This window comes from Mustela nivalis (genome assembly GCF_964662115.1).
Source record: "Mustela nivalis genome assembly, chromosome: 2".
Lineage (NCBI taxonomy): Eukaryota > Metazoa > Chordata > Mammalia > Carnivora > Mustelidae > Mustela > Mustela nivalis.
This window is the reverse complement of record NC_139021.1, coordinates 15,698,242-15,721,444: the sequence shown is the minus strand read 5'-3', so window position 1 is coordinate 15,721,444 and position 23,203 is coordinate 15,698,242. Positions and strand designations below refer to the sequence as shown.

Sequence of the window (23,203 nt, the reverse complement as noted above, 5' to 3'; positions counted from 1 at the left end):
GCCTGCCTCTCTGCCTACTTGTGATCTCCGTCTGTCAAATAAATAAATAAAGCCTTTAAAAAAAAATTGTTATTTTTACTATAGCCTTTCAAAATATATCTGTAATGCCTCCCAAAGACCTCTTTATAAATTTTAGTTAATACAGTATTTCTGTAATTCCCATTCCCATTGAGGAGGGATAATTTTTATTTTGTGACAGTTTTTTGCTTTTCCCCCCAAATTTCTTGTTAAGTAACAACAAGCTTTAAGAGGCCTGAGGTAAATGGACGGCAGAAATCAAACAATTCTATCAGAAAAATCCACTTATTAATTTCATATTTAATTACCACAGTAAATTTAGTTAGAATTCAATTATTTCTAAAATAGCTATAAAATTTCTTTTAGACAAAAACTATAATATTAGTGAACTTATACTAAGACAACTAGTTCTGCTAAATATTATAAACCGGAGTCTTACTGATACTGATGACAATAAAACTTATTTCATAAACACATCCATACATGCAGAGTCACAGAGCATGAAATTTATTAAGTGCTACAAGGGCACGAAAATCAGAATATAATTTATTCAATCATCTGTAGTACCTAACATCTTAGAAACATAAAGCAAAAACATTACCTAAACTTCTAAATGGAGGAGAAAGGGTAAGTTTTGAGGTAAGGCTTATGAAAGCTAATGCTGAACTTTCTTCTGTAAAGTGGTACCTGACACTCCCAGTATTTAGAGAGGCTTTCACTTAGTGTCACCTAGAAGCAATGAAATCAGCTCTGACTTGACTATTGGAATGTGCAGTTCCACTTCACCCAGACCACAAAACCAAATTTTCATGTTTGCATTTACTTAATAACAGGTACAGTCATTTTTGAGACAATACTTATAAACCAGTTTATTGGAGAAATTCTCCTTTCAAAAACATGTTGTCACCATCACTTACTGCTTCTTTGCTTCAGCTGACTAAATACGCTTTTTGAATGATTTGTATGAGAAATACAAGCCATTTTGCTTTTGGCTAAGCTTTCCATCAACCTTTGAGAAACTACTGTCTATCCCCACCCACCCCACAGGCATCTGGGCTCTGGCAGGACTTGGAGGAAAGGGGGAAGGCAAGACAGGGAAGTTGGGCAGCAGCCCGCTTGCTCCTGACCCACATTTGTCACTCAGCTGAAAACATTTCCAGCTGATCAGCTGGAAACATTTCCAAAAGACGAGGTACTACAGTGATGTTCAACTGCACCTGATTTTTAAATTATGTACCCTAATGTTCAATGTTTAAAAGAGTAATCAGACATCAACTGTTGTTTGGCTTTTATGCATTTCTCTATTTGAAATGATAAACTTCCTCAGAGAAGGCGGCCTTGGTAACACTGTCATTACAGGTGCTTTACAAATGCTCCTGGTCGCTATTTACCTAAGCAGCTTATTTATGTTTCCCTTAGTTTATAGTTTAAAACTATATGCATCTAAGATGCATAATAAATCCTCTTAATATTTCCCTTGTAAAGTGGATTATGCTTCCTGATCTCCCTGAGGCAGACAACTTGTCTTCATAGGAAAACTATTCATCTTAATAAAAGAAACATTTACCTTGATGCTTCTGAACTCCTCTATAAATTCCTCTGAACATGGGATCTGTCAAGTTGATACCAATATCTGTGGAAAGCAAAAATAAATGATTAATTATAAGAGCTTCTATCTTAAACTTCTATGTTAAATAAAAGCTCCTGTTACTAAATTTTTCATTCACTCAAACAAAATCTACCACTTGTCACTGTGCTAGACATCTGGGATGAAAAGATGAGTAAGACAGATTTCTACGTCTCAAGAAACTCACTGCAGAACTGGGAAGGCAGACCCATTAACAGAACGTGAAGAAATAATTTTAAGTAGACACTGGCACTGTGGGACACAGATGAGGAACACCCAACCTAGTCTGGTAGATGGCCCAGAAGCTCCCAGAAAGAAGGGATCTCTGAACTGAATCTTACAGGGTAAGTTAGAGTTCCTCAGTAGAAGAGGGGAAACTGCAGACAGAGGACGCAGGAGCAATGAATGCATCTTGCCTGTGAAACGGCAGTGACTGTGGACAGCTATCGGCTGTTCTGGCTGCTGGAGAGAAATGGAGGGAAGGGAGTGCCCCGAGAAGTCCGGACCCAGCTAGGTTACAGACATTTGTCTTTAAAATACCAGCTGCAACTAGAAGCACAGACGGCTTGTAGCAGAGGTGGTAAGATATCTCATTCTGGTATCTTTGGAGAAGGTGAGATTTAAAGAGGAGCAAATGGAGTCAGTATATCTCATCTGGAAACAGGCAAGAGCTCATATTTACAATGAGAAGAACCTGAACTGGGCTAATGTAAGTAGAGATTCAGAGAACAGAATAAATTATTTCATTATTCACCAAATACCATGAAGACCAAGTCTGTGTTGTTACTATGCAAGGAGTGAGGGGAAAGGACTAAGACCCAACACATGGTCCCTGCCCTCCAGGAATTCATGGTCGCTACAGGAACTACAAATACACTTTGTGATAATATGGTGGACTAAGCAACAAAAGGCAGGAAGGTTTTTCTTTATTCCTATGTTCCTGAGACCCAGCATAATGGTTGCCACACAGTAGGAGCGCTAAACGTGTTAAGTCTATAAAGAATTGCTACGTGCTTGGGAGCACAGAAAGGGGGCAGTAACAGTTCTGGCAAAGATGACGAGACAAGCCTCCCAGCAGAGGCAGATCTTTAACAGAGCTCAAGCTTACAAGCTGACAGACAGAAAGGGCATGGACAGCATGGACCAGTGTAGGCACCTGCTGGATCTGGGCTCAGGAAGAATCGTGCCTACAGAGCAGTGGTCCTTAGTGGAGAGCCATCCTGCAGCTCCTTCTCCTTCTAACCTACCCCCCTGCACAGCACTTGGCAATGTCTGTGTTCACTTCTAGATGGCGCAGCTGAGGGGAGTCACTGGCGTCCAGGCCAGAGGCCATGGATGCTGCTGGAAACCTACAATGAACAGGACAGCTTCCCAGAGAAGGGGTTCTCTGACCCCCAACATCAACTGCCATTCTTGATAAAGCCTGCTGCAGAGTGCAAGGGAACCAGGGGCGTAACAGGACGTGAAGTCAGACCACACTGGCCACGGGCAACAGTAACACCTTCCTTATGGGGCACCTGGGTGGCTCAGCCAATTGGGCATCTGCTGTTGGCTTGAGTTGAGATCCCGGGGTCCTGGGATGGAGCCCCGCACTGGGCTCCCTGCTCAGCGGGGAGCCTGCTTCTCCCTCTTCCCCCGCTTGTGCTCTTCCTGACTCTCTCACAAATAAATACATAAATTTTTTTTTAATAGTAATAATACCTTCCTTATTTAAAATACACACCCTTTAGCTTTAGCACTAGGAGAATCTACAAGTTCTTGATGGCAAGGGGACACCTGCCTGCCTACAGACCCTTATGTTACTTCTGCTTACTTTCAGCTTCCTCTTGGAATGTTCTGATTTCTGCCAAGCTGGCCCTCGGTAAGCTGTGCTGCTTCCACACGAAGACAGACGTGACATGATGAATGGGAGTTTGGCTGATCTAGGAGATGGTAGGGAGAGTAGTCCAGGCATTTGGAAAAAGCAAAAGAAAGGCACAATGCAGAAAAGTTGGCAGATATTTCAGCAACAGTATATAGGCCAATAGAGGGTAGAAGATGAATTCACACCCCGTACCCTTTAATGGACCATTAATACACGAACACTGACTACAATAAATACAATATGGGGTCAGTGGAATGGCCCAGATCATAAGAATTCAGCATCCACTTTTTTTTTTTTTTTTCCAATTAAGGAAGGGAAACTAGATCGGGCAAAAGGCAGACTGAGAAAGGGAACCCAGGGAAAAGAGGAGAGGCTTTCCTGCCTAGAAAAATCCTTCACAGGGCTCCATCTACAATCACCCACCACGGATGATGGTTAGGGGCACAGACTTGGTCTGTATTTCTTCTACTCATTTCCCCTTTGTGCAGCAAAGAGATTAGTATTTTTCCAAAACAATCTCTTTACTAGAAAATAGAGTGAAAAACAAAGGAAACAAAAGCAAGCAAATCTAGCAAGTAAACTTTATGATACTTATTTTAAAAGTGAATGGAGGGATGCCTGGGTGGCTCAGTCAGTTAAGTGTCCAACTTTTTTTTTTTTAAAGATTTTATTTATATATTTGAGAGAGAGAGCGAGCGAGCGCGCACGCAAGTGAGCATATACAAGCGGGAAGAAGGACAGAGGGAGAAACAGACTCCTGCTGACCAGGGAGCTTGACTTGGGGCTCAATCCCAGGACCCTGAGATCATGACCTGAGCTGAAGGCAGATGCTTAACTGACTGAGCCACCCAGGCACCTCAGGTGTCCAATTCTTGATTTTTGGCTCAGGTCCCAGTCTGAGGGGCCTGAGATCAGCTCCGCACCAGGCTCCACACTCATTATTACAGAGTCTGTTTTTCCCTGTCCCTCTCCCTCCCACCCGCCCAATCCTCACTCTCTCTCTTAAACAAATATATAAAATCTTTAAAAAATAATAAAATAGGGGCGCCTGGGTGGCTCAGTGGGTTAAAGCCTCTGCCTTCGGCTCAGGTCATGATCCCAGGGTCCTGGGATCGAGCCCCATATCGGGCTCTCTGCTCAGCGGGGAACCTGCTTTCCTCTCTCTCTCTGCCTGCCTCTCTGCCTACTTGTGATCTCTGTCAAATAAATGAATAAAATCTTTAAAAAATAATAATAATAATAATAATAAAATAATTTTAAAAAGGCAAATTGAAGATGAGCTTGGGGGCTCAATTTCTGAAGCCTTCCCATGTCCTTGTCTCAACCCTCCCTGGACCAGATGTGGAATCACTCTTCAGCACTTTGTACTGAGGCTGATATGGTTGAAGCCAATGCAAGGTGGTACCACTGCCTCTTAGAACCCACTTCTAGATGTGGGTCAGTCCTTCAGGCCCTAAGTCACAGTGGAGTTCAAAGTCTGTATTCAGCTTTGGACGCAGGTGAGCCTTAGGCTTTAGGATATCCTACACTGGCTCAGCCACCAGTTTCTTCCCTCTGCTGCAAGAAGTCTGACTTATAGCCCTTGGCCCTTTTCTTTTGGACATATGGTTTGCTTGAAGTGTATTCCTTGGCCAGCTGTTAGAGCCGCTTTCTACCTTGAAGAGAATGTTTCACCTTAGTCAGGTTTGGTGAAGGGGATCAGAACATACCACCCCAAAATACGCCACTTTGGCATATCGGTTATTCTGAACTGAACGCACTGGAGAAAGAGGAGATGCAGGCAAGGCTCTCTGCTCTCCCCCCATGGTAACTAAAAGTAGGTCATGAAATTTCCCATGAGACACATCCTCCCTATATCAAGAATGGAAGAATACTGTTATCATTGCAATATTGTTGTCACCAGACTCGGAGTCAACGTCAAAACAGATCTGTACAAGCAGACCCAAGTAACTCTCCTCATCTTCCGTTAGTTTCCCCGTACTTTCCTTGTCATTGTCCCACAACTTAAGTCCTTTTATCAAGTTGCCACTTGTGCTTTTGGGCCTAATGGCTTCTTTGGGGCTTCATTTTCCTTCTGAAGATTCCCATATCCACAAAAAATGTCTATGCTTTTCTCCTGTTAATGTCTGATGCCAGTTTAATTCCTCGACCAGCCACAGAACCTAACAGGGTAAGAAGAAGATTTCCCTCCTCTACAGAGGCAAATAACTTCTTCTTCTGGACACTGAGTCACTCCTGTTTCTCTAAGAAGTTCCCCTCTCCTATACTGGCTGGCCTCTGGTCCTCCCACTTCCCATCCACCTACTCACCAGCAAACACCTGCAGTGTGGTTAGGACCATTGACAGGTCACTATGGATGGGTCAAAGAAAAGTTCAAACCAATCACCAGAAAGTGTAAATTTGTGAGCATGTCCCAAGAAATACAATGAAAGGGAGGAAAAGCAGTTATGGAAAAAGAATGGGCTCTGGAGTCAGAATTCCTGGCATTATGATGAATAAACTGAATGATGTTGGGCAAATCAGCAGCCCTTCTGGGACTCAGTTTCCCTACTAATAAGGCATAACATTTCTCCTTTCAAGGATGAAATGTAGCTCAAACTGGAAAATCAAGTGAAAGCACTTTGCACAATAAAAGCCTTATAAAATGTACTTACTGTTAATACTATGCACCCTATATGTTCTGAATAGGCCAGTACCACACAGAATTTCCGTCAACATTAGCGACCATGGCATACCACCTTCTGTGGTTAACACTCTCAATTCACTATTCAATAGCCAAAGGGAGTCCATCCTTTATACCTAACTCATGATGCAACTATGAAAATAAAGCCACTCAAAATCCTCCTCATTTAACTTGTTCAAAATGTCCTAATAAAGCTATAAGGAATACTATCTTTCCATTTAAAAAGTTCTTACCAGAGGCACCTGGGTGGCTCAGTGGGTTGAGCCTCTGCCTTCGGCTCAGGTCATGATCCCAGGGTCCTGGAATCGAGCCCCACATCGGGCTCTCTGCTCAGCAGGGAGCCTGCTTCCCCCTCTCTCTCTGCCTGCCTCTCTGCCTACTTGTGATCTCTCTTTCTCCCTGTCAAATAAATAAATAAAAATCTTCAAAAAAAAAAAAAAAAAAGTTCTTACCAGAGGGGGACCTGGGTGGCTCAGTCTGTTAAGCATCTGACGCTTGGTTTTGGCTCAGGTCATAATCTCAGGGTTGTGAGACCGAGCCCCACGTTGGGTTCTATGCTCAGCGCGGAGTTGGCTTAACATTCTCTTTTCCTCTCTCTTCCCCTCTGCCCCTCTGCCAGCTCAAGAGCGCTCTCTCAGATAAAATCTTTAAAAAAAAAAAGCTCCTATCACAAGTACTTGTGTTGTCAACAAACTCAAAAAAAAGTAAACAGTATATAAGAATCAATTTCTAGCTTGAAATCGTTTGAAAAACTAAGAGATGGGAGGAGAGCATGGGATACAAAAAAAGACAAGGAAGAAAAGGACTTCTGACGGGGGGGGGGGGGGGGGAGTTGAGGAGTCATACATTCAGTGGCGTGTAATCTTGTAAGAATCAGTGATGTTTCTTTTCCATAATTTTTCTTTAACTGGCTGGCTTTAAAAGCATAACTGCTTTACTGTTAAAAACCAATTCCAGTATTAATAAGTTTTATTTCTCAAAACAGAGTGGAAAACTACTTGCAACTAAAAACAAAACCACATCTCCAAACTGATGCCTCACTGGGCTCAGGGAAGCATGTCCTATCACAGTCACCTAGGATCTAGGGATATGAATGGACAATAAACAGGGCACTTAAAATTATTTCAGATTTGCTCAGCCTTCAGATACAACTTCAACTTCACAGAAAATACAGGAAATGAAAGGACAAGCTTCACACCAGCACAGCAATCAGACAAATCCTAAAGACAGACTTCTGTGCGGCCACCAGCCAGTGCTTCTCCGAGACAGTGCCACGAGGGAAGAAATGTGCTAGATCAAGGGGGTGGCAAGCTGTTGCCAACAGCAGACCGACACCTATTTTTGTTTGCCCCTGAGCTAAAAACAGTTTCACATTCCTTAATAGCTAGGGGGAAAAAAAAATCAAAAGAATAGTAGGGTTTTGTGAAACATAAAAATGATAAGAAACTCAAGTTTCAGAATCCAAAAAGTTTTACTGGAGCACAGCCACACCCATCTGTTCATATAGTGTCTATGCCTGCTTTTGAGTGACAAGATCAGAGTATTTGTGATAGTGATCATATGGTCCACAAAATAAAAAATATATACTAGGTGACCCTTTAAGGAAAAAGTTGTCCAACCTCTGTGCTAGACTAGATACAAAACTTACAGGCATCCAAGTATGTGGCTCCGGACTTGATACAGTTTTGGAAACGACCACCTTATAAAAGAGGCTCCAGAGAGAGCCTTGCTTGCCTGTTCCACCACATGAGGACAGAGTGAGAAGGCAGCAGCTAGAAACCCGGAAAAGGGTCCTCACCAGGATGCAAACATGCTACTGCCCCTGATCTCAAGACTTCCCAGCCTCCAGAATTGTGAGAAATACATTTCTTATTTCTAAGCCACACAATCTGCAATACTCCCTTGTAACAGCCCAAATGGAGTAAGGCAATCTAAGACATCAGCTTTTCTCTCAAGATGTACTTACCAAGTAGGTGGACTTTATCTTCCAATCTATCAAACCTGTGCACTCCTTTCCGTCTCCCCCTCTACCTTAAGACTCCAGTCAACTCGGGCCCCAAAGCCACTCTGTTCCCCCTGCTGTTCTGTTCTTCCCCTGACTCAAGGTTTCTTTCATTCACAAATCAGATCATGACACACTTAACCATACTCCTCACTATTAGAATAAGAACCAAAGTCCTAACACGGTAGGACCCTGGTTCTGCTAATCTCTTTAGCTCATTCTATACCATCCTTCCACCCCCTCAGTCACTTTCCCATTTCTCTCCGCTACAGACCCACTGGTCGGGTTTTTTAGTTCCTCAAAAGTATCACGTACCCTCTTGCCACAGGATGTTCTGTTTGGAACCTTCTGCCTTTGCCTACTTAACTCAATCTTTCAGAGCTCTGTCCAAGTGTCACTTCCTCAAGGAAACCTTTTCTGACCTCCTAGACTAAGTTTTGTTCCTCACCAAATACCCAGAGAACCATGCTCCCTTTCTTCAGTGCCCTCTTCTTAGTAACTGTGGTAAAGTCATTAGTGCACTCACAAGGCTGTCTCCACTTAGGAGACTGTGACCTAGCTTCTGACCACCACCGATTCCTGGCATTTGGCACACTGATGACAACAGGAGAGACTCAGTAAATACTTTAAAATGAATGAATGACTAGGCTGCTTAAGGGAATCAAAGACAAAAGAATAGGAAATATAATCCAAACCCTAGGGAAATGGAATTATACAAAAAAGGTAGCCAAAAGCCCCAACCAGTCTGCTTCTAGAGCCACAGGGCAGGATCAGAATCCTGTTGCAAAAAAAGCCAACTTTTTAATCTTAGGGACCTAAAAGCTGGATGACCCAAAGAGAGAGTGATGCTACTAATTACTACCAGCTGCTCTCTCATTGGCTCATGGAGGGGTGTGGGGAACTGCTAGAATAGGAATCATCGAAAGCTGTGCTTCTCAAACTAGGGGTGCCTGGGGCACCTGGGTGGCTCACTCAGTTAAGTATCCAACTCTTGGTTTAGGCTCAGGTCATGATCTGAGGGTCCTAAGCAAGCCCCACTTGGGGCTCTGCACCCAGCAGGGAGTCTCTTGAGGATTCCCTCCCAGTTTCTTTCTGCCCCTCCCCCAACTTGAGCAAGCGTGCGCTCGTGCAAGCGCGTGCGGACTTTCTCTAAAATAAACCAATCTCTAAAAAACAAATAAATAAACAAAAACTATGGCTGCTCCACGGAGTATGTAACAGTTTGAGATTTCCTGGAGTATCAATTTCATTTTGGAAGATTTAGGGGATAAAATATCTTCTTAATTTTAAAAAGGCACTATATTATTTCAAAGGTAAATACAAAACATCCAAAGAAATGTAAATGCATCATGAGTTACACACCACTGCTGCTATCCCTACCACCCCTGGAATATGCTTCCCCCTATGCATAAATCTATTCAACAACTAGGGAAGGCTATACTTAAAATTTTTTAACACTGGCTATCTCAGGAGAGTAGGACTAAAATGTATTCAAATAAACCCACTTTCTTTAAGAAGGCTTTCCAAACTTATCCTACTGAAAGGTTCATATTCCTTTATCAATTTTCTTACCACCATGGTACTAAAACTACATGTTGTTTTACCCTTCATTCCTATTTCCATTGATCATCACTGTACTAAGTTTCTGGGAAACAAACACTACTGAGTATGTGCCTTAAGAGTGTGGGCTAGTGGGAGGGACAGACACATAAATAAGTAATTATAAAATAATATGTCAAAGGGTAGAGTCATGAAGTTTGAAAGAGCAGGTAAAAAATCAACCAGGCATGACGGTAGTCAGTCAGGGGGATATTAGTGGTAAAGTGACATTATGGTCCCAAACTGCAGCTCTAAAACTTTGTCCAAAGCAAGAAACAGCATGTGCAAGTGTTTCTCAAAGATGAAAGCAATGAGGCTTGAACAGAGGGCAGGACCGGAACACGGAAAGGTTTTGCATGCTGTGTCCAGATACTTCAACTATCCTGAGCACAGTAACTGAAGGATATGAAGCAGAAGAAAACTGTAGTTGTTTTTTACAGACCACACTGAAGGCTGTATGTATGATGGGTTTAAGGAGACATGACTGGAGGCAGGGATTTCGTTTTATATCAAAAATAAATAATAAGTTGTCTTTCCCTTGTGGAATGTTTCATGGCCCTTAGCCCATCTCCCCCCCACTAATCATCTCACAGATTGGAATGGAGAAGCGGACAGACGACATGCTTGAAAATGTCTATAGCTACTAAGGACTACAGCCCAACCTCACCCCAGGCTCTCCCACAGCATTTTTAATCTTCTTTTGTGGCACTTAAAACATTCTCCCCTGCACCTGCTTTGACAGTCCATATCTCTCTAGTCTGAAAAATAACTGCACCACTCGAATATTTCATAGTTCCATAAAGTTAGCACAAAGTCTTTGGAAAAAATATCGCTTAAAATAACTCTCAGATCTAAGACTACTTTTCCAATTGCCCAGTAAACGTTTCCAGCTGGATGTCTTATAAGACTCTCAAACTTAACCTAATCCACATGGATCTCCTACCCGTTGCCAAACTAATCATGCTTCCATTTCATATTTAGGTATTTATCCCAACCCTGAATCATCTCTGACTGTTCACCCTCCCTTATTGCCATAAACACAGCTGCCAAATGCTGCATACGTACCTCTCTCCCATTTCTCTCTTCCTTTTCCCCTGCCCTAGCTCAGGCTGCGAAAGGTTTCCCCATCTCTTCCCCTCCCCCACAGAACCTACAGTAACTATCAGGATTGCCTGACTAAAGCAGAGATGTGATCATTGCCCTTTCCCACCTTCAAGGAGCTAGAAATGTCACAAAGACAAGAATCACACCCAACTTTACTAACTGCTGTAAGGCACGGCCCAAAGTTCCTGGTACATAACTGGCACTCCATGATTTACTTGCTGAAGAAAGGTTGAAAGCTTCAGCAAAGCTCCATCCTACACACAGCAGAAGTAAACTTGGCCAGACCTTTGAGTCCCAAGTTACCCTTCAAAGCCTAGCTCTCACCATGTCCCCAGCTTTTTCCCTGTGCCTGGCAGTAAATACTCTTACCCCTTGGGTTCCTGTCGCATTTTCCCCCGTTTTCTACTGAGGGTGAACAGATTATTGTACTTGGCCAAGGAACAAAACTGCTATCCTCCCCACGATTTACACCCTTCAGTTTCCCCACCAGGCCAGCAGATCGGGGATCGGGTCTTTGCACCCTGTGTTCCTAGGCCGGTGCTTGGCCCCCAGGAGCGCGCAATAACTGGATGTGAAAGCACGAATGAGTGAATGAACGGGTCGCTTGAAGTCGTCATCCTCTCCCACACAGAGAAGGGGCGGGAGGTGCACATGGGATGGAGGGGAACACAGTGAGGGGCCCATGAGATGGAGGGGAACACGGTGAGGGGCCCTTTCTGGGTCTGCTTTGGCTGTCTTTTTACCGAACACAACACGTATGTTGAAAGAGCATCAGTCAACTTCTACAGCTCGTTAATTTTCACACATGAGCACACCGTGACACCAGCACCCAGGCCGAGCCGAATATTAACGGTACCCAGAAGCCTCCCCGCGCCCTCTCCCACTGAGGGCCCTCTCAACCTTGAGAAAGCCGGAGAGCTCAAGCCCTGGGCCCCTAGCCGCGGTAAGCGACATCCCTCGGTGGTCAGAAAAGGCCAAGAACCGGGAAGACGCTTACCCACGAACTTGAAGCGACTCATGTCTGCAGCGCCGGCCCCGCCCCGGCGGAAGCGGAAGTGGTTGCCGTCGTCCCGCCCTTCCGGCTGCCCCGCCCCTTGGCCCGGCCTCCGGTATCCCGGGAGCCTCCGCGGCCGCTGGAGGAAGCGGGTCGTAATGGCGTTCTGCGCGCCGGGTGCTTACCTGACCCACCAGCAGAAGGTGTTGCGGCTTTACAAGCGGGCGCTGCGCCACCTGGAATCGTATTGCGTCCACAGGTGGGAGAGGGAGAGCCGGGGCGCGGGGAGGTGACCCCGGGGATCCTCACGGAGGTCGAGAGGCCCTGTGGGACCGAGCGGCTCAAGGACATGGGGGACGTAGTGGGAAGGCGGCCGTGGACCGGTGTCCAAATCCCCGCTTCGTCGCTCCTCGCTGCGAGACCTTGAAGAGTTGCTTATCTGGCCCAGGCCTCGGTTTTCTAAGACCAACGCAGGGCCAGCGCAGAGGGTTGCATGACGACCAAATGAAATAAAGGACAGTGCCTAAAAATCGGATTGTTGTGCGTCAAGCGCTCGCTTAGAACTTTCTTTTTAACCTTCTTGTTGCTAATATTGGCAGCAGGAATAGGTGCGTTGTTTTCTGTAGTCCTCATAACATAACAACTCCAAGAGTTAGAGATTATTTAGCCTTAATTTACAAATAAGAAAATAGGTATGGAGAATAACTTGCCAAGGCCCTACGGCTGGTGAGTGGCCGGGCCAGGGTTAAAACTCGGGTGGTAACCCAAAAGCATCACCACTCTCCCTCCCACCTCTCCAGTCAGCCTTCCTCTTTAGCTTCAGCCCTTTGCATTATTTTCACACTCACATGATTACTTACCGGCCCCATCGTTCTCTCTCTTCTCCCCGTCTGAGAGTGGTCTTAGGACTTTTCGTGACCTGGATGCAGTGCAGATGAATCTCTTGCAGATGGGCCACAATGCTGGTTTGTTACCAGGGAAATCTTAGAATGTTCTGTTGGCTAAGGTGCTGTGCAGGATTCTACTGCCCTGGGCTTTGGCACGGATGGAAGGGCACAGTGGGATGGCAACCCAGATGTGTGGATGCTGGGCTTCCCCTGCCTCACTGGAATCCTAAAGCCTAGTCCCAGGAGAAGAGCTCCTGGGAGAAACCTCTAAACAGATGGAAAAATAAGTAGGTCTGGAAAAGTTATGGAGGGTATCCTTAAAACCCAGATTGCATAGTTGTGATTATTGGAAGGTCATTGACTTACTTCTCTTTGCTAGACAGAAAGGTGGCCAGGTTCATTGTTGTCAGATTGCTGCTTTTCTCCCTGAATTTTCCTTATTCACTCATCTGACAAAATTTGCAGCTCGGGTTCTGTTCTGGCTGCGGAATAAATAAAAATTAGCAAATTCTCTTTCTCAGCTGTAGCAGATCACAGATTAATGGGGAAGGTGGGCATGTGAACGAACAGGTAACAGAATTATCAGTCTTATAAAGATGAAGGAAGTTGAACTGTCAGGAATTCAGGTACCACTGAACTGCATCTGGGAATATTAAAATTCATAGTCCTGGAGGAGAAGATAAAAGCATCTCAGTGGTTTTTAAGTCTCACTGACGTCCTTTCCCAGGACTTTTCTCCCTCCATTTGTCCTCGGTGCTCTTTGTTCTCCATGGTTCCATCTCAGGTCCTTGGTGGTGTGTATGCTTTGGGCAGCCCCATCGAATGCTGGGAGTTGGGTTACCACCTAGGCTCACTTGTCTCTAAGGCTGTTTTCCTGCTCTGTGTTACATAACCTACAGTTCTCTGAAACTCAGCTTGTCTTAATGCCTTAAAACTAAACTCTAAAGTATGTCATTCTGATTCTTTTCCCCAATTCCCCGTCTCTGCTAATACCATTATTAATAATTCAGTCATTCAGCTTTAAGTCTTAAAATTGTTCTTAAAAGTACTCCCTGCTTATTCCAATGCCAGTTACAATACGTGCCAATGACACACATATGTTGGGATACTATTTTTGTAAATTCTCTCCACAGTATAATGATATGCTAACTGACATTGAGCAGAGGAGGTACCAGGCGCTGTCTGAAGTGTGTTGATATGTTTTAACTCATCAAGTCTTCAGGATAACTGTAAGATCTAGATACTGTTATTAACACTTTTGTAGAGGAGGAACCCATGGCCTAAAGATACTAATTTTTACAACTAGTAAGCTGAGATTTGGTCTGAAGCGATCTGATTTTAGCAGACACTTGTAATTCTGTAATATAAATGTTCCTCTCCTGTCTCCTACCATCACAGTTGCCTGCTTCAGGCCCTTCTCATCTGTGGCTTGGGTTATCGTCAAAGCATAAATGATCTGTGCCTACCGTTTCTTCTAGAACCTTACCTTGCCTACCGTCATGCAGTTAGTGTCGGAATTAGGATTCAAACCCAGATCTGTGTGATGCAAGCAATACTGTTTCCTCTGCGTCACATCTCCCTTCCTACTTATATTTGTATGTCCAAAATTTAGCAGAGTGCCTAGCACAAGATAGGAGGAATCTCAGTAGCCGTCCTTCAGTGAGTGTTGAATGATACAGAGGCGATAGTTCTTTCTCTCTTGCAAATTATCTTTGTTTGAATCAGCATTCCTTTTTTGGAGAGGTACGTTGTGTTTAATACAGTATTTTTTTGCTGCCACCACCATGTGGGGAGCTGCCAAGGAACCCATCATAATGATGTGGTTCCTTCATTGGCAGGGTCTGGGCTGGCTCTGGGCTGGCTCCCAGTAGTTAAGCTGCCCATTCAGAAGACACTTAGTAGAAGTGCAGCCCCTTGGCAGACAGTAATCCGGCTCAATTGAGTAGGTAATGTTTCTCATCTCTAAAACCATTTTGGTTAAAGGGACAAATACCGGTACTTTGCCTGTTTGATGAGAGCCCGGTTTGAAGAACATAAGAATGAGAAGGACATGGTGAAGGCCACCCAGCTGCTGAGGGCCGCAGAGGAAGAATTCTGGAACAATCAGCATCCCCAACCTTACATCTTCCCTGATTCTCCAGGAGGGACCTCCTATGAGAGATACGAGTGTTACAAGGTAGGTGAGCACCATAGTGGTGACCGCCTTCAGAAAGGCAGACTTTCTCCTGTCCCAAAACTCACCCCCAGATCCCACTTGCCGGGTTAGGGGCAGCTAGTCAAAACTCTTTCCTGCCACTGGTAAATACTTTTCTGTTTTCAGGTGTCCGTTTTCTCTCTCCAGGTGACATTCTGCCTTGTCCTTCTGACAGTTCAGCTCCAAGGTCTTGCAGTATCTTTTTGGCATAGCAGTGTGCTAAAATACTTGGTGTATAACTCATTGGGATCTTAAAGTTAGCCAGTTCGGATTGGTGCTTAGTATTTCAGAGCAATTACAGGTACCATTTCTGCGCGGCATCAGGCCACTCAGGGTATTTAGAGAATGCAGATCAGAGGGCATCAGTGCCTGCTCTCTCTGGCCTGATCTTGAGGTTTCTTAGCCTGTGACACTGACTCTCGGGTGTTCTTTAGGTCCGTGCCAGCTCGATGCAGTCTGATGCTTGCAGCGGTTATAAAAATACACGGTCATTTTTGCCTTCTGCCTCCTGAGCAGGCCCTGTGGGTGGCATGTTAGTGCCTCCTCCGGGCTGATGCGGTGATTTCCTCTCCTCACAGGTGCCCGAATGGTGCTTAGATGACTGGCACCCGTCCGAGAAGGCAATGTATCCTGATTACTTCGCCAAGAGAGAGCAGTGGAAGAAGCTGCGGATGGAAAGCTGGGAGCGGGAGGTGAGTCTTCCCTGCCTTTCGCCACACAGCGTTGCCCACGTGGTCAGCGCCTGGACGGGCTCAGGTTTTGCTCCCCAGGTGCAGAGGTCCAGAGTCCAGTCTTTTTTTTTTTTTTTTTTTTTTTTTAAAGATTTTATTTATTTATTTGACAGAGAGAGATCACAAGTAGGCAGAGAGGCAGGCAGAGAGAGAGAGGGGAGGAAGCAGGCTCCCTGCTGAGCAGAGAGCCCGATGCGAGACTCGATCCCAGGACCCTGAGATCATGACCTGAGCCGAAGGCAGCGGCTTAACCCACTGAGCCACCCAGGCGCCCCCAGAGTCCAGTCTTGACGGTTACTGTGGCCCTTTGCCCCTCAGACACACTTGTGTGCCTAGATGTGCTAAATGTAACCTTTATTTACAGCCTTTTTGTAAACTGGTGACATGGTCTCTTTGGTGTCGCTGGTCTCTTTGGATTTTCTGCTCCCTGCTTTTGCTTCTCCCCTCCCGCCTCAGTCCTCTGCCTGACCGTCCTGCTGTGCCCTCCTGTCCCTGAATTTTCCTTTCCACCAGGGCCTCGGACATTTTTCATTCGCGATGTCTGATGTACACTTTTAAAAGCTCAACTTTACCGGAGTGTGAAGAATATATTGGAGAGCTTGACGGGAGAATTGGAGAGACCAGTTTGGGGTTATTGCAGTTTGGTCAATGATTATGGCAACCAGCAGCAGGGGGCACGCAGTGAACAGGGAAAAAAGTCCATTCAGGGTATCACTGGCAGGGGTATGAAGGCCGAGTGGATGCCGGCGATGTGTGAGGGACAGAGAGGAATCAGTGAGATCCACGTTAACGTTTGGTGTTGGTTTATTGAGATAAAGAAGAGGGAAAAAAACTGGTGCCAGTGGGTTAGGCATCCGATTCACAATTTCTGTTCAGGTTGTGATCTCAGGGATGGGAGCTGGAGCCCCGTGTACGGCTGCACGCCTGAGGGGAGCCTGCCGCTCTGTCCCTGCCCCTGCGTGCTCGCTCCCTCCCTCTCTCAAATAAATAAATCTTTTAAAAAAAGAAGAAACAGGTGTTGGAAGGACAAGTAAGTGTTTGGTTTTAAATTTGTTATATCTGAGAGGCCTGTGAGACACCAAGTGAGATGGCAGTAGGTGACTTTGGGTGTAGAGACCTGGAGCTCAAAGGAGAGATTTGAGCTCAAAACAAATTTGTGAGTTATCCGTTGTTTTAAAAGCCACAGAAATGTAGGAGATCTTAGGAGAGGAGAGGGAGCAGAAAGGTTACAGGCGCTCCCACTCGAGGAGGCGAGGAGAGGAAGCAGCCAAGCAGCCAGCAGGGGAGAGCGGTGACAGCAAGTCCGAGAGAAAGTGTGTCAGGAACGGCCGGTCAGCATTGGTCATCTTGGCGGAAAATTTCTTTTCTTTTCTTTTTTTTTTTAATTTTATTTATTATTTGACACAGAGAGGTCACCAGTAGGCAGAGAGGGGGGGGGAGGCAGGCTCCCCGCTGAGCAGAGAGCCCAATTCAGGGCTTGATCCCAGGACCCTAAGACCATGACCTGAGCCGAAGGCAGAGACTTAACCCACTGAGCCGCCCAGGCGCCCGTTGGCAGAAAGTCTCTCAAAGATGAAATAGTGAGGACTGGAAATAACCTCCGGGGTTGCGGCAGTAGGAAGGGCATTCGTGACCTTGGTGAGAGCCTTTTCCTAAGGGCGTGATTGCACCAGTAGGAGTGAGCAGAAGGTGAGAGCGGGCAGACCGTGGTCTGGGGAGGGCAGGAATTCTTGAGACGTTTCGCTTGTGTAACTGGAGGCCAAGGGGTTAGTTTCTTTTAAGCTAAGGAATGCGTGTGTGCTGCGAGGAGGTTCGGGGCGGGGGAGAGCGGGACGGTGTTGAGGCAAGGCGAGGTGGAAGAGGCCAAGGGGGAGAGCTTTGGAGAAGAGCGACCGCATCCCAAGCGCGTGTGGAGGAGGCCTTTGAAAGCAGAATGGGTTCTTCCTCCGCTGGAGTCGTGCAGAAGGTGCACATACCTACATCTGGGCTGGAGGTTTTGGTGATGGGAAAATGAGAGTTCTGTGTGATGGCTTCTGTATTTTAGCAAAGAGGAGACGGCGTCAAGTGGGCGCGGCCTGTTCAGAGAATGTGGAAAAGATGCGGGAGTCACGGCAGAGGGTGAGCTCATTGGGAGTAACAGGATTGCCAGGTGGTGGCGAAGGCCCATGTGAAGTTGGGAGTAATTAATCTGTTATGACACGGGTTTGTTCCAGCATTTTTTCCTTCTACGACCGCACCCGTCTTTCTACGACCCCAGCTGTCTGGGTGCGGTCCGGAAGGCAGATGGTGTGGTGTGTCTGGTGGAGGGTGTCAGGACACCGTAGAGGTCATTCAGAAAGGAGTGGGGGTCATGATGGGATGGAAGCGGGTAAAGCGGGCGCAGAGACAGGAGGCTGATGCAGACAAGGTCAAATGGGGTCAGAGGATTTGTGAACTGGCCATTTCTGAGTTTCGGAAAGCATTTTCAAGGGGACGTTTAAGCACATGAGCAAGAGAGGGCTTCTGTGGTTAGGCTGTGGGATATTTTATTCACGATTTTTTTTAAAGATTTAGAGTGCATGCTCGAGTGGGGGAGGGGCAGAGGGAGTGAATCCTCGAGCAGACTCCGTGCTCAGCACAGAACGCAGTGTGGGGCTTGATTCAGGACCCTGAGCTCATGACCTGAGCCAAAAGCAAGAGTCAGAAGCTCACCTACTGAGCCATCCAGGCACCCCTGATTCATGAGTTTGAGAGTTATGTGGTTTCCGGTGGTGAGGCCCAGGATGTTGACCGCAGGAAGTCCTTGGCCAAGGTGGAGTGAAAGGAGAGTCCTTGTGACCGAGGTGGGCAGTGCTTGCTAAGAAATGTCTCCTCTTTTGGAAATGGGAGGCGTGTTCATTCATGGAGAGTAACAGGTTCACTCTGCAGTTGGTCTCTTATAACCTCTTCACAAAAAACCTTTACCTAGTTCGTCTTGTTGACATTATTAAACAGCACATACGCTGGAGACTCGGGTCACCCACAATCCAGAATTGAGTTTTCTGGAGGAAGCTTTAGAAAACCCTTGATCTGGGGAGTGGGTCTCTTACATGTCCCTTTTCTCTCAGGACAGTGATGGTCTTGGAGATCATGGGAACTGGGGTTAGGGGGAGTGGGCCGGATGAGGCAGAACGGAGCACATTTTCACATGTCATTCCTTGGTATTTTGGGTCCTGTTTGCTATTTGGGTGGGGGTGGGGGGTGCTTTAAAATGAACATCTTTAATATACACGACTTAAGGTTTCCTAATGGTGCTTTTGGAGAACACTTAGCTGAGACATAAAAAGAAGTATTTTTTTAGGGGGCACAGGTAGGGGACCACACCAAAGGGAATGGGGGTGATCATGGTCACACGTTTGCATCATGAGTAATAGGTGGGGTGCGAGGGTTACTCAGCTTTGCTGTTTTAAGAATGGGAAAACCTTTAAGGAGAATGGCTTTTCTGAGCTAAACTGTGGGTATAAACATAATGCAGGCATATATAGACACCGCAGCATTACCAGTCCGTTTGCCTCTTAACTGTTCCTCCCTTCCCCCTTTCCAGGTTAAGCAGCTGCAGGAGGAAACCCCAGCTGGTGGTCCCAGCACTGAAGCTTTGCCCCCGGCCCGGAAGGAAGGTGATCTGCCCCCACTGTGGTGGCACATTGTGACCAGGCCCCGGGAGCGGCCCATGTAGAGGGAGAGGGAGACGGCTCACTAGCCAGTCGTACGTGCAAGTGAAATAAGTTACAGAACATAGACACACTTGCCCTAATAAAAGTAATAACTCAACACGGTATGACTGCTGTGTTCTTCCGAGGGTCAGCACGACACCAAGCAGCTGTGCGCTTCGTTTCTTCCCACTTGCGCACAGAAGTATGGGAAGTGTGGCCAAGTGTCGTCTACCCCAGGAAGTCCTGTTGCAGCACAAGTTATCAGGGAGAACAGCAGAACCAGATTCGAGATTTACTCTGAGGATATGTTTAGTGGAACAAACTGTAGTTGAAGGCTAGTGATAGAGGAATATGAAGTCGGGAGGAGGTATGCAGATACCAAGGACTCGAGATTACCTTTTTGGTTTTGTAAAGATGCCAGAAATGACATTTTAGTGTGATTAAAAGGATAACTGTAAGCCGCACACATTAAACAAATCAGCATGGAGTTTATGGGCTTTGCTCAGGGGCGGAGGTTTGGGAGCTGGAGTGAAACTTCTCCAGAACAGGTTCCCAGCTCTGCCTGCTCTCCTGTAGCTTGGATGGTCTGCGCACTCCCAGGTAAGGGGACAGCAGAACCCTAAAGTGTTGGGAAAGTTTCTTTGAAAGGTAGAGCCATTTCTAAAACCCATCAGCCAAACCCATCAGCTTTTAGATGGTGATACTCACTAGAATCACATCCAGACAGTTCAGGAGTGGAGGCCGCTAATGTTCTTAGGGCTCGGGGCCACCCCAGAAATGACATTCTGTCGGTTTCCCAAGAAAGCCCAGTTGACGTCTCAGTGCGCCTCCTAACAGCTGACAAAGACTTGCAACTGAATTTTAATAAGTCTTGACATCCAGGACTTTTTCTAGTGGTTCTTTATTTATAATGTAGGCTGAAGCAATTGTTACAAGGTAGAAGGGAGACACATACACGATTGTTATTTATACAAGTTTAGAACAAAAAAACTGCACAGGGAGAGGTCAACTCTCAGTACAAACTAGCAACTAAACCACAATAATTTACCTTTAGAAACGATGTCTTTATTTTCAGCTGTGACACTGCTTTTACAATATGCAAAAACACAAACAGAACTACCCAAGGTGTGTTGTCACATTCTTTCTACATTGAATTTGGCAACATTTTATATTAAATTTATTCAGATTATACTAACGTTTAAAAACTAAACAAGTGAAAGCTGTACCAAGGTACAGTTACATCCATTTATTTCAAAGGTTTAAAATACCACTTTTATCTATTGTAATTAATTACCTTGCAGTGATTTCTGCTTTTGCAAAAACCATCTCAAGCATCATATGCACAATGCATCAGCTACTTTTAGTCATCAAGATTGGTGGGCTAAACCACAGGCACTACTGTTGCTTATATTCTGTAGAAGGAGCTTGTTTTTCAAAGGAAAAAAAAGCTTAAATAGTTTTCTAATAATCATGCCTTTGCTTTAAAGCCATAACATAAAATGCCCTTGAGCAATCACAGCAGTGTTAAATGTTAATATATAGAACAGTGACTATACAGGTACATTACTCTCACATCCAATACAGTTATGTATTAAAGCATAAGATTATGTAATTGAAGAGTCGAGCCAACAGAAACCTGCAGGGTCTGTGGGACCCCCCCAAGCTCCGCTTCCTTCAAGAGAAACGGACCCAAGTGCTAAGGGACTTGCTTGGTTTTTTTCAAACCTGTTTCCTTCTCCAAACAAGATCCCTTTATATCTACAAATCTCTGTTGGCTTTAGGGAATGGGCATTAGAACAAATTTAACTTCCACTTAAAAAAGAAAAGCCATAAATCCATTCCAAAAATGGAATACCTAGAATACCTAGAATACAAAAAAAAAAAAAAAGGACAATTATAGTGGTCAGATTCCCAGTGACAATAAATAAATCCTCCATTCTTCAGTGTTTGGTATGATGCCAATTAACTGCCACTTATTTAAAAGAAGAGAAGAAAAACAAGCCCCCAGATCAGTAAACACATTGGCAAGTTGCTAGATTCCAAGCTGGTTACCCTTGTTAGATCCGTTTGAGTTTGTTCAAAATATTTGGGCTTTTCAACGCACCCAGCCTGCTGGGCACGGTTAAGTAAAAGGCATTGGCTATATCTAAGAATTCCCTGCTATCATTTTAAAATGTTTTCACATTTTTAAAACTGCCTTACCCTTTTTGGATGTGTTTGGATTCAATGAACATGGGCACAAGAGACGAGGAACTGAAGTGGGGGTCTCTGGGTCTACCCGGGGGCGGCAGCATGCTCGGACTGGAGGTGGGTGCTGTGTACAGTCAGGAGGAATCGTGGGAGAAAGGAAGTCCTTAAACACCCTAAAGAAACAAACACTGCAATCCAGTATGGCTTATTCGGATGCATTTACCATGAAGCTACTAGAAATTCAACCTACGAGGCTACTCTTACATGTTAACAGGATCGGCTATGCTGACAGTGTGCCCCTCCCATGGCCCTCCCCCCAATCCCAACAGAGTCTACCATTTCCAGATTTACTTCACTCTGAATATTGCTCAATTGTTACTCCTGCTTTTCTCAGCCAGAACGTACTACATGTAAAGGAAGATTTTTACCCCTTGATCCATTTTGTTTGTACATTAAAATAACTTGAATTTGCTTCTAAGCCAGACTACTACAATGCATCTACAAAAGCTTGCAGGAAAAAAGGAGAGAAAAGAAAAGGCTAAAGTAGAGTTATCCTTTTTTCTGAAATTAACTACTTTGTGTTTCCCCTGCCCCAACCACCCCCTCCACCCATTATGCATTTAAAATTTTACAAAGACTTGTAAAAAAGTTAAATGGAATTTGGCACCTTCAGAAAAATCAAAAGGGAAACTAAGATTAAAATGTGCAGAAAGAAAATGGTCAATATTTACAAATTAAAAGATCAAAGGTATGTCAGTTACGTATGTTACTTTTAATTCTTAACTAAAGGTGTCGCGTACTTTCAAAAGAGCTGTGTTCTGAGTTGCCTACAAAATCTTTTGTCTGATTATAGATTGGAATGGATCGAGACAAATTAGGTTTTATGGATTGAACAGTTCCTCCCCCACTGGCAGCATTTCTGGGGAGCCCGTGAGAGCCTATGAGAAGCGGGGGGCGGAGCGGTCGTTTGTCGTGGTCTTCTTCAGCTTCACGCCCCTACGGATGGCGTTCAGCATGTCTTCCCCTTGCGGAGTATCTCTGGGGCTCAGGTCTGCAGCGTCACTCTCCGGGATCCGGCCTGGGGAAGCAGTGGCACTTGAGGGATCCCTCTCCTGGTCTTCGGCCTCACTCTCTGGAATCGCCTGTCTGTGCTCCTCGGGGATACTTGGCTTCGGGCCTGGGAGAGGAGGGTTGACAGAGGCTTGGCCACTCCACATGGAGGAGGGCATGCTGGTGACACCCTGGGGGCCCTCACCCACAGAGGGCAACTCGGGGCTGTGCTCACCCCTCTCCTCTGGCCCATCCGGAGGTGCGGGCAACACCCCGGGGAGGTCTGGGACAGTTGGGGTCTTGACCGGGATCACGGGTGTCTTGATGGGGATGGGACCGGCTCCGATGGTCCCCCGGCGGACAGAAGGCTTCGTGGAAGGGGTCCGTCGGATGGTGGCAACCCCTGGGGTGACCATAGCAGGTCCGAGGGTGGTGGGGAGGCCAGCCGTTGAGGCCGGGCGCTTGGCCTGGAACATCCGTCGGTAGGACTGGCTAATGTCACTGTTTCTCGGGATGGTGGAGGATTTGTCAAACTCCTGCTGATCTGCCTCCTGGTCGCCACTTACAGAGAAATAATCATAATCTGAAA

The 23,203-nt window shown here is 45.7% G+C and overlaps 3 protein-coding genes across 34 annotated transcripts in view; 1 reads left to right on the top strand and 2 right to left on the bottom strand.

The window, feature by feature from the left end:
• Positions 1-12,831, bottom strand: part of TATDN1 (TatD DNase domain containing 1) — a 41,421-nt gene extending 28,590 nt beyond the window's left edge. The window contains exons 1-3 of one of the 5 annotated variants that reach the window (XM_082721725.1): positions 12,752-12,831; positions 3,459-3,567; positions 1,586-1,651 (exon numbers count right to left, since the gene is read on the bottom strand). In XM_082721725.1, coding sequence (XP_082577851.1) covers positions 1,586-1,651; positions 3,459-3,567; positions 12,752-12,760 — 184 coding nt within the window. In that variant the 5' untranslated portion in view covers positions 12,761-12,831. Of the gene's footprint in view, positions 1-1,585; positions 1,652-3,458; positions 3,568-6,425; positions 6,592-11,894; positions 11,984-12,751 lie in introns of those variants that run through there. The other 4 variants (XM_082721728.1, XM_082721729.1, XM_082721727.1 and 1 more) reach the window with 4 other exon arrangements.
• On the top strand, positions 11,964-19,492 carry NDUFB9 (NADH:ubiquinone oxidoreductase subunit B9). Its single transcript, XM_082721732.1, has 4 exons — positions 11,964-12,150; positions 14,762-14,954; positions 15,551-15,664; positions 19,266-19,492. The coding sequence occupies exons 1-4, from the start codon at positions 12,050-12,052 to the stop codon at positions 19,395-19,397; spliced, it is 540 nt and encodes a 179-aa protein (XP_082577858.1). The 5' UTR covers positions 11,964-12,049; the 3' UTR covers positions 19,398-19,492.
• A 767-nt stretch (positions 19,493-20,259) lies between these two features.
• Positions 20,260-23,203, bottom strand: part of MTSS1 (MTSS I-BAR domain containing 1) — a 156,690-nt gene continuing 153,746 nt past the window's right edge. For 20 of the 28 annotated variants that reach the window (XM_082721696.1, XM_082721722.1, XM_082721720.1 and 17 more), the window contains one exon: positions 20,260-23,203. In XM_082721696.1, the coding sequence (XP_082577822.1) occupies positions 22,503-23,203 (701 nt within the window). In that variant the 3' untranslated portion in view covers positions 20,260-22,502. The other 8 variants (XM_082721719.1, XM_082721698.1, XM_082721709.1 and 5 more) reach the window with 1 other exon arrangement.

Excerpts from the sequence above, each read along its gene's own strand:
- NDUFB9 (XM_082721732.1), top strand. The coding sequence starts at position 12,050 with ATGGCGTTCTGCGCGCCGGGTGCTTACCTGACCCACCAGCAGAAGGTG. Across the intron at positions 12,151-14,761 it reads GAATCGTATTGCGTCCACAG|GGACAAATACCGGTACTTTG; the intron begins GTGGGAGAGGGA and ends TTTTGGTTAAAG. Across the intron at positions 14,955-15,550 it reads AGAGATACGAGTGTTACAAG|GTGCCCGAATGGTGCTTAGA; the intron begins GTAGGTGAGCAC and ends CTCTCCTCACAG.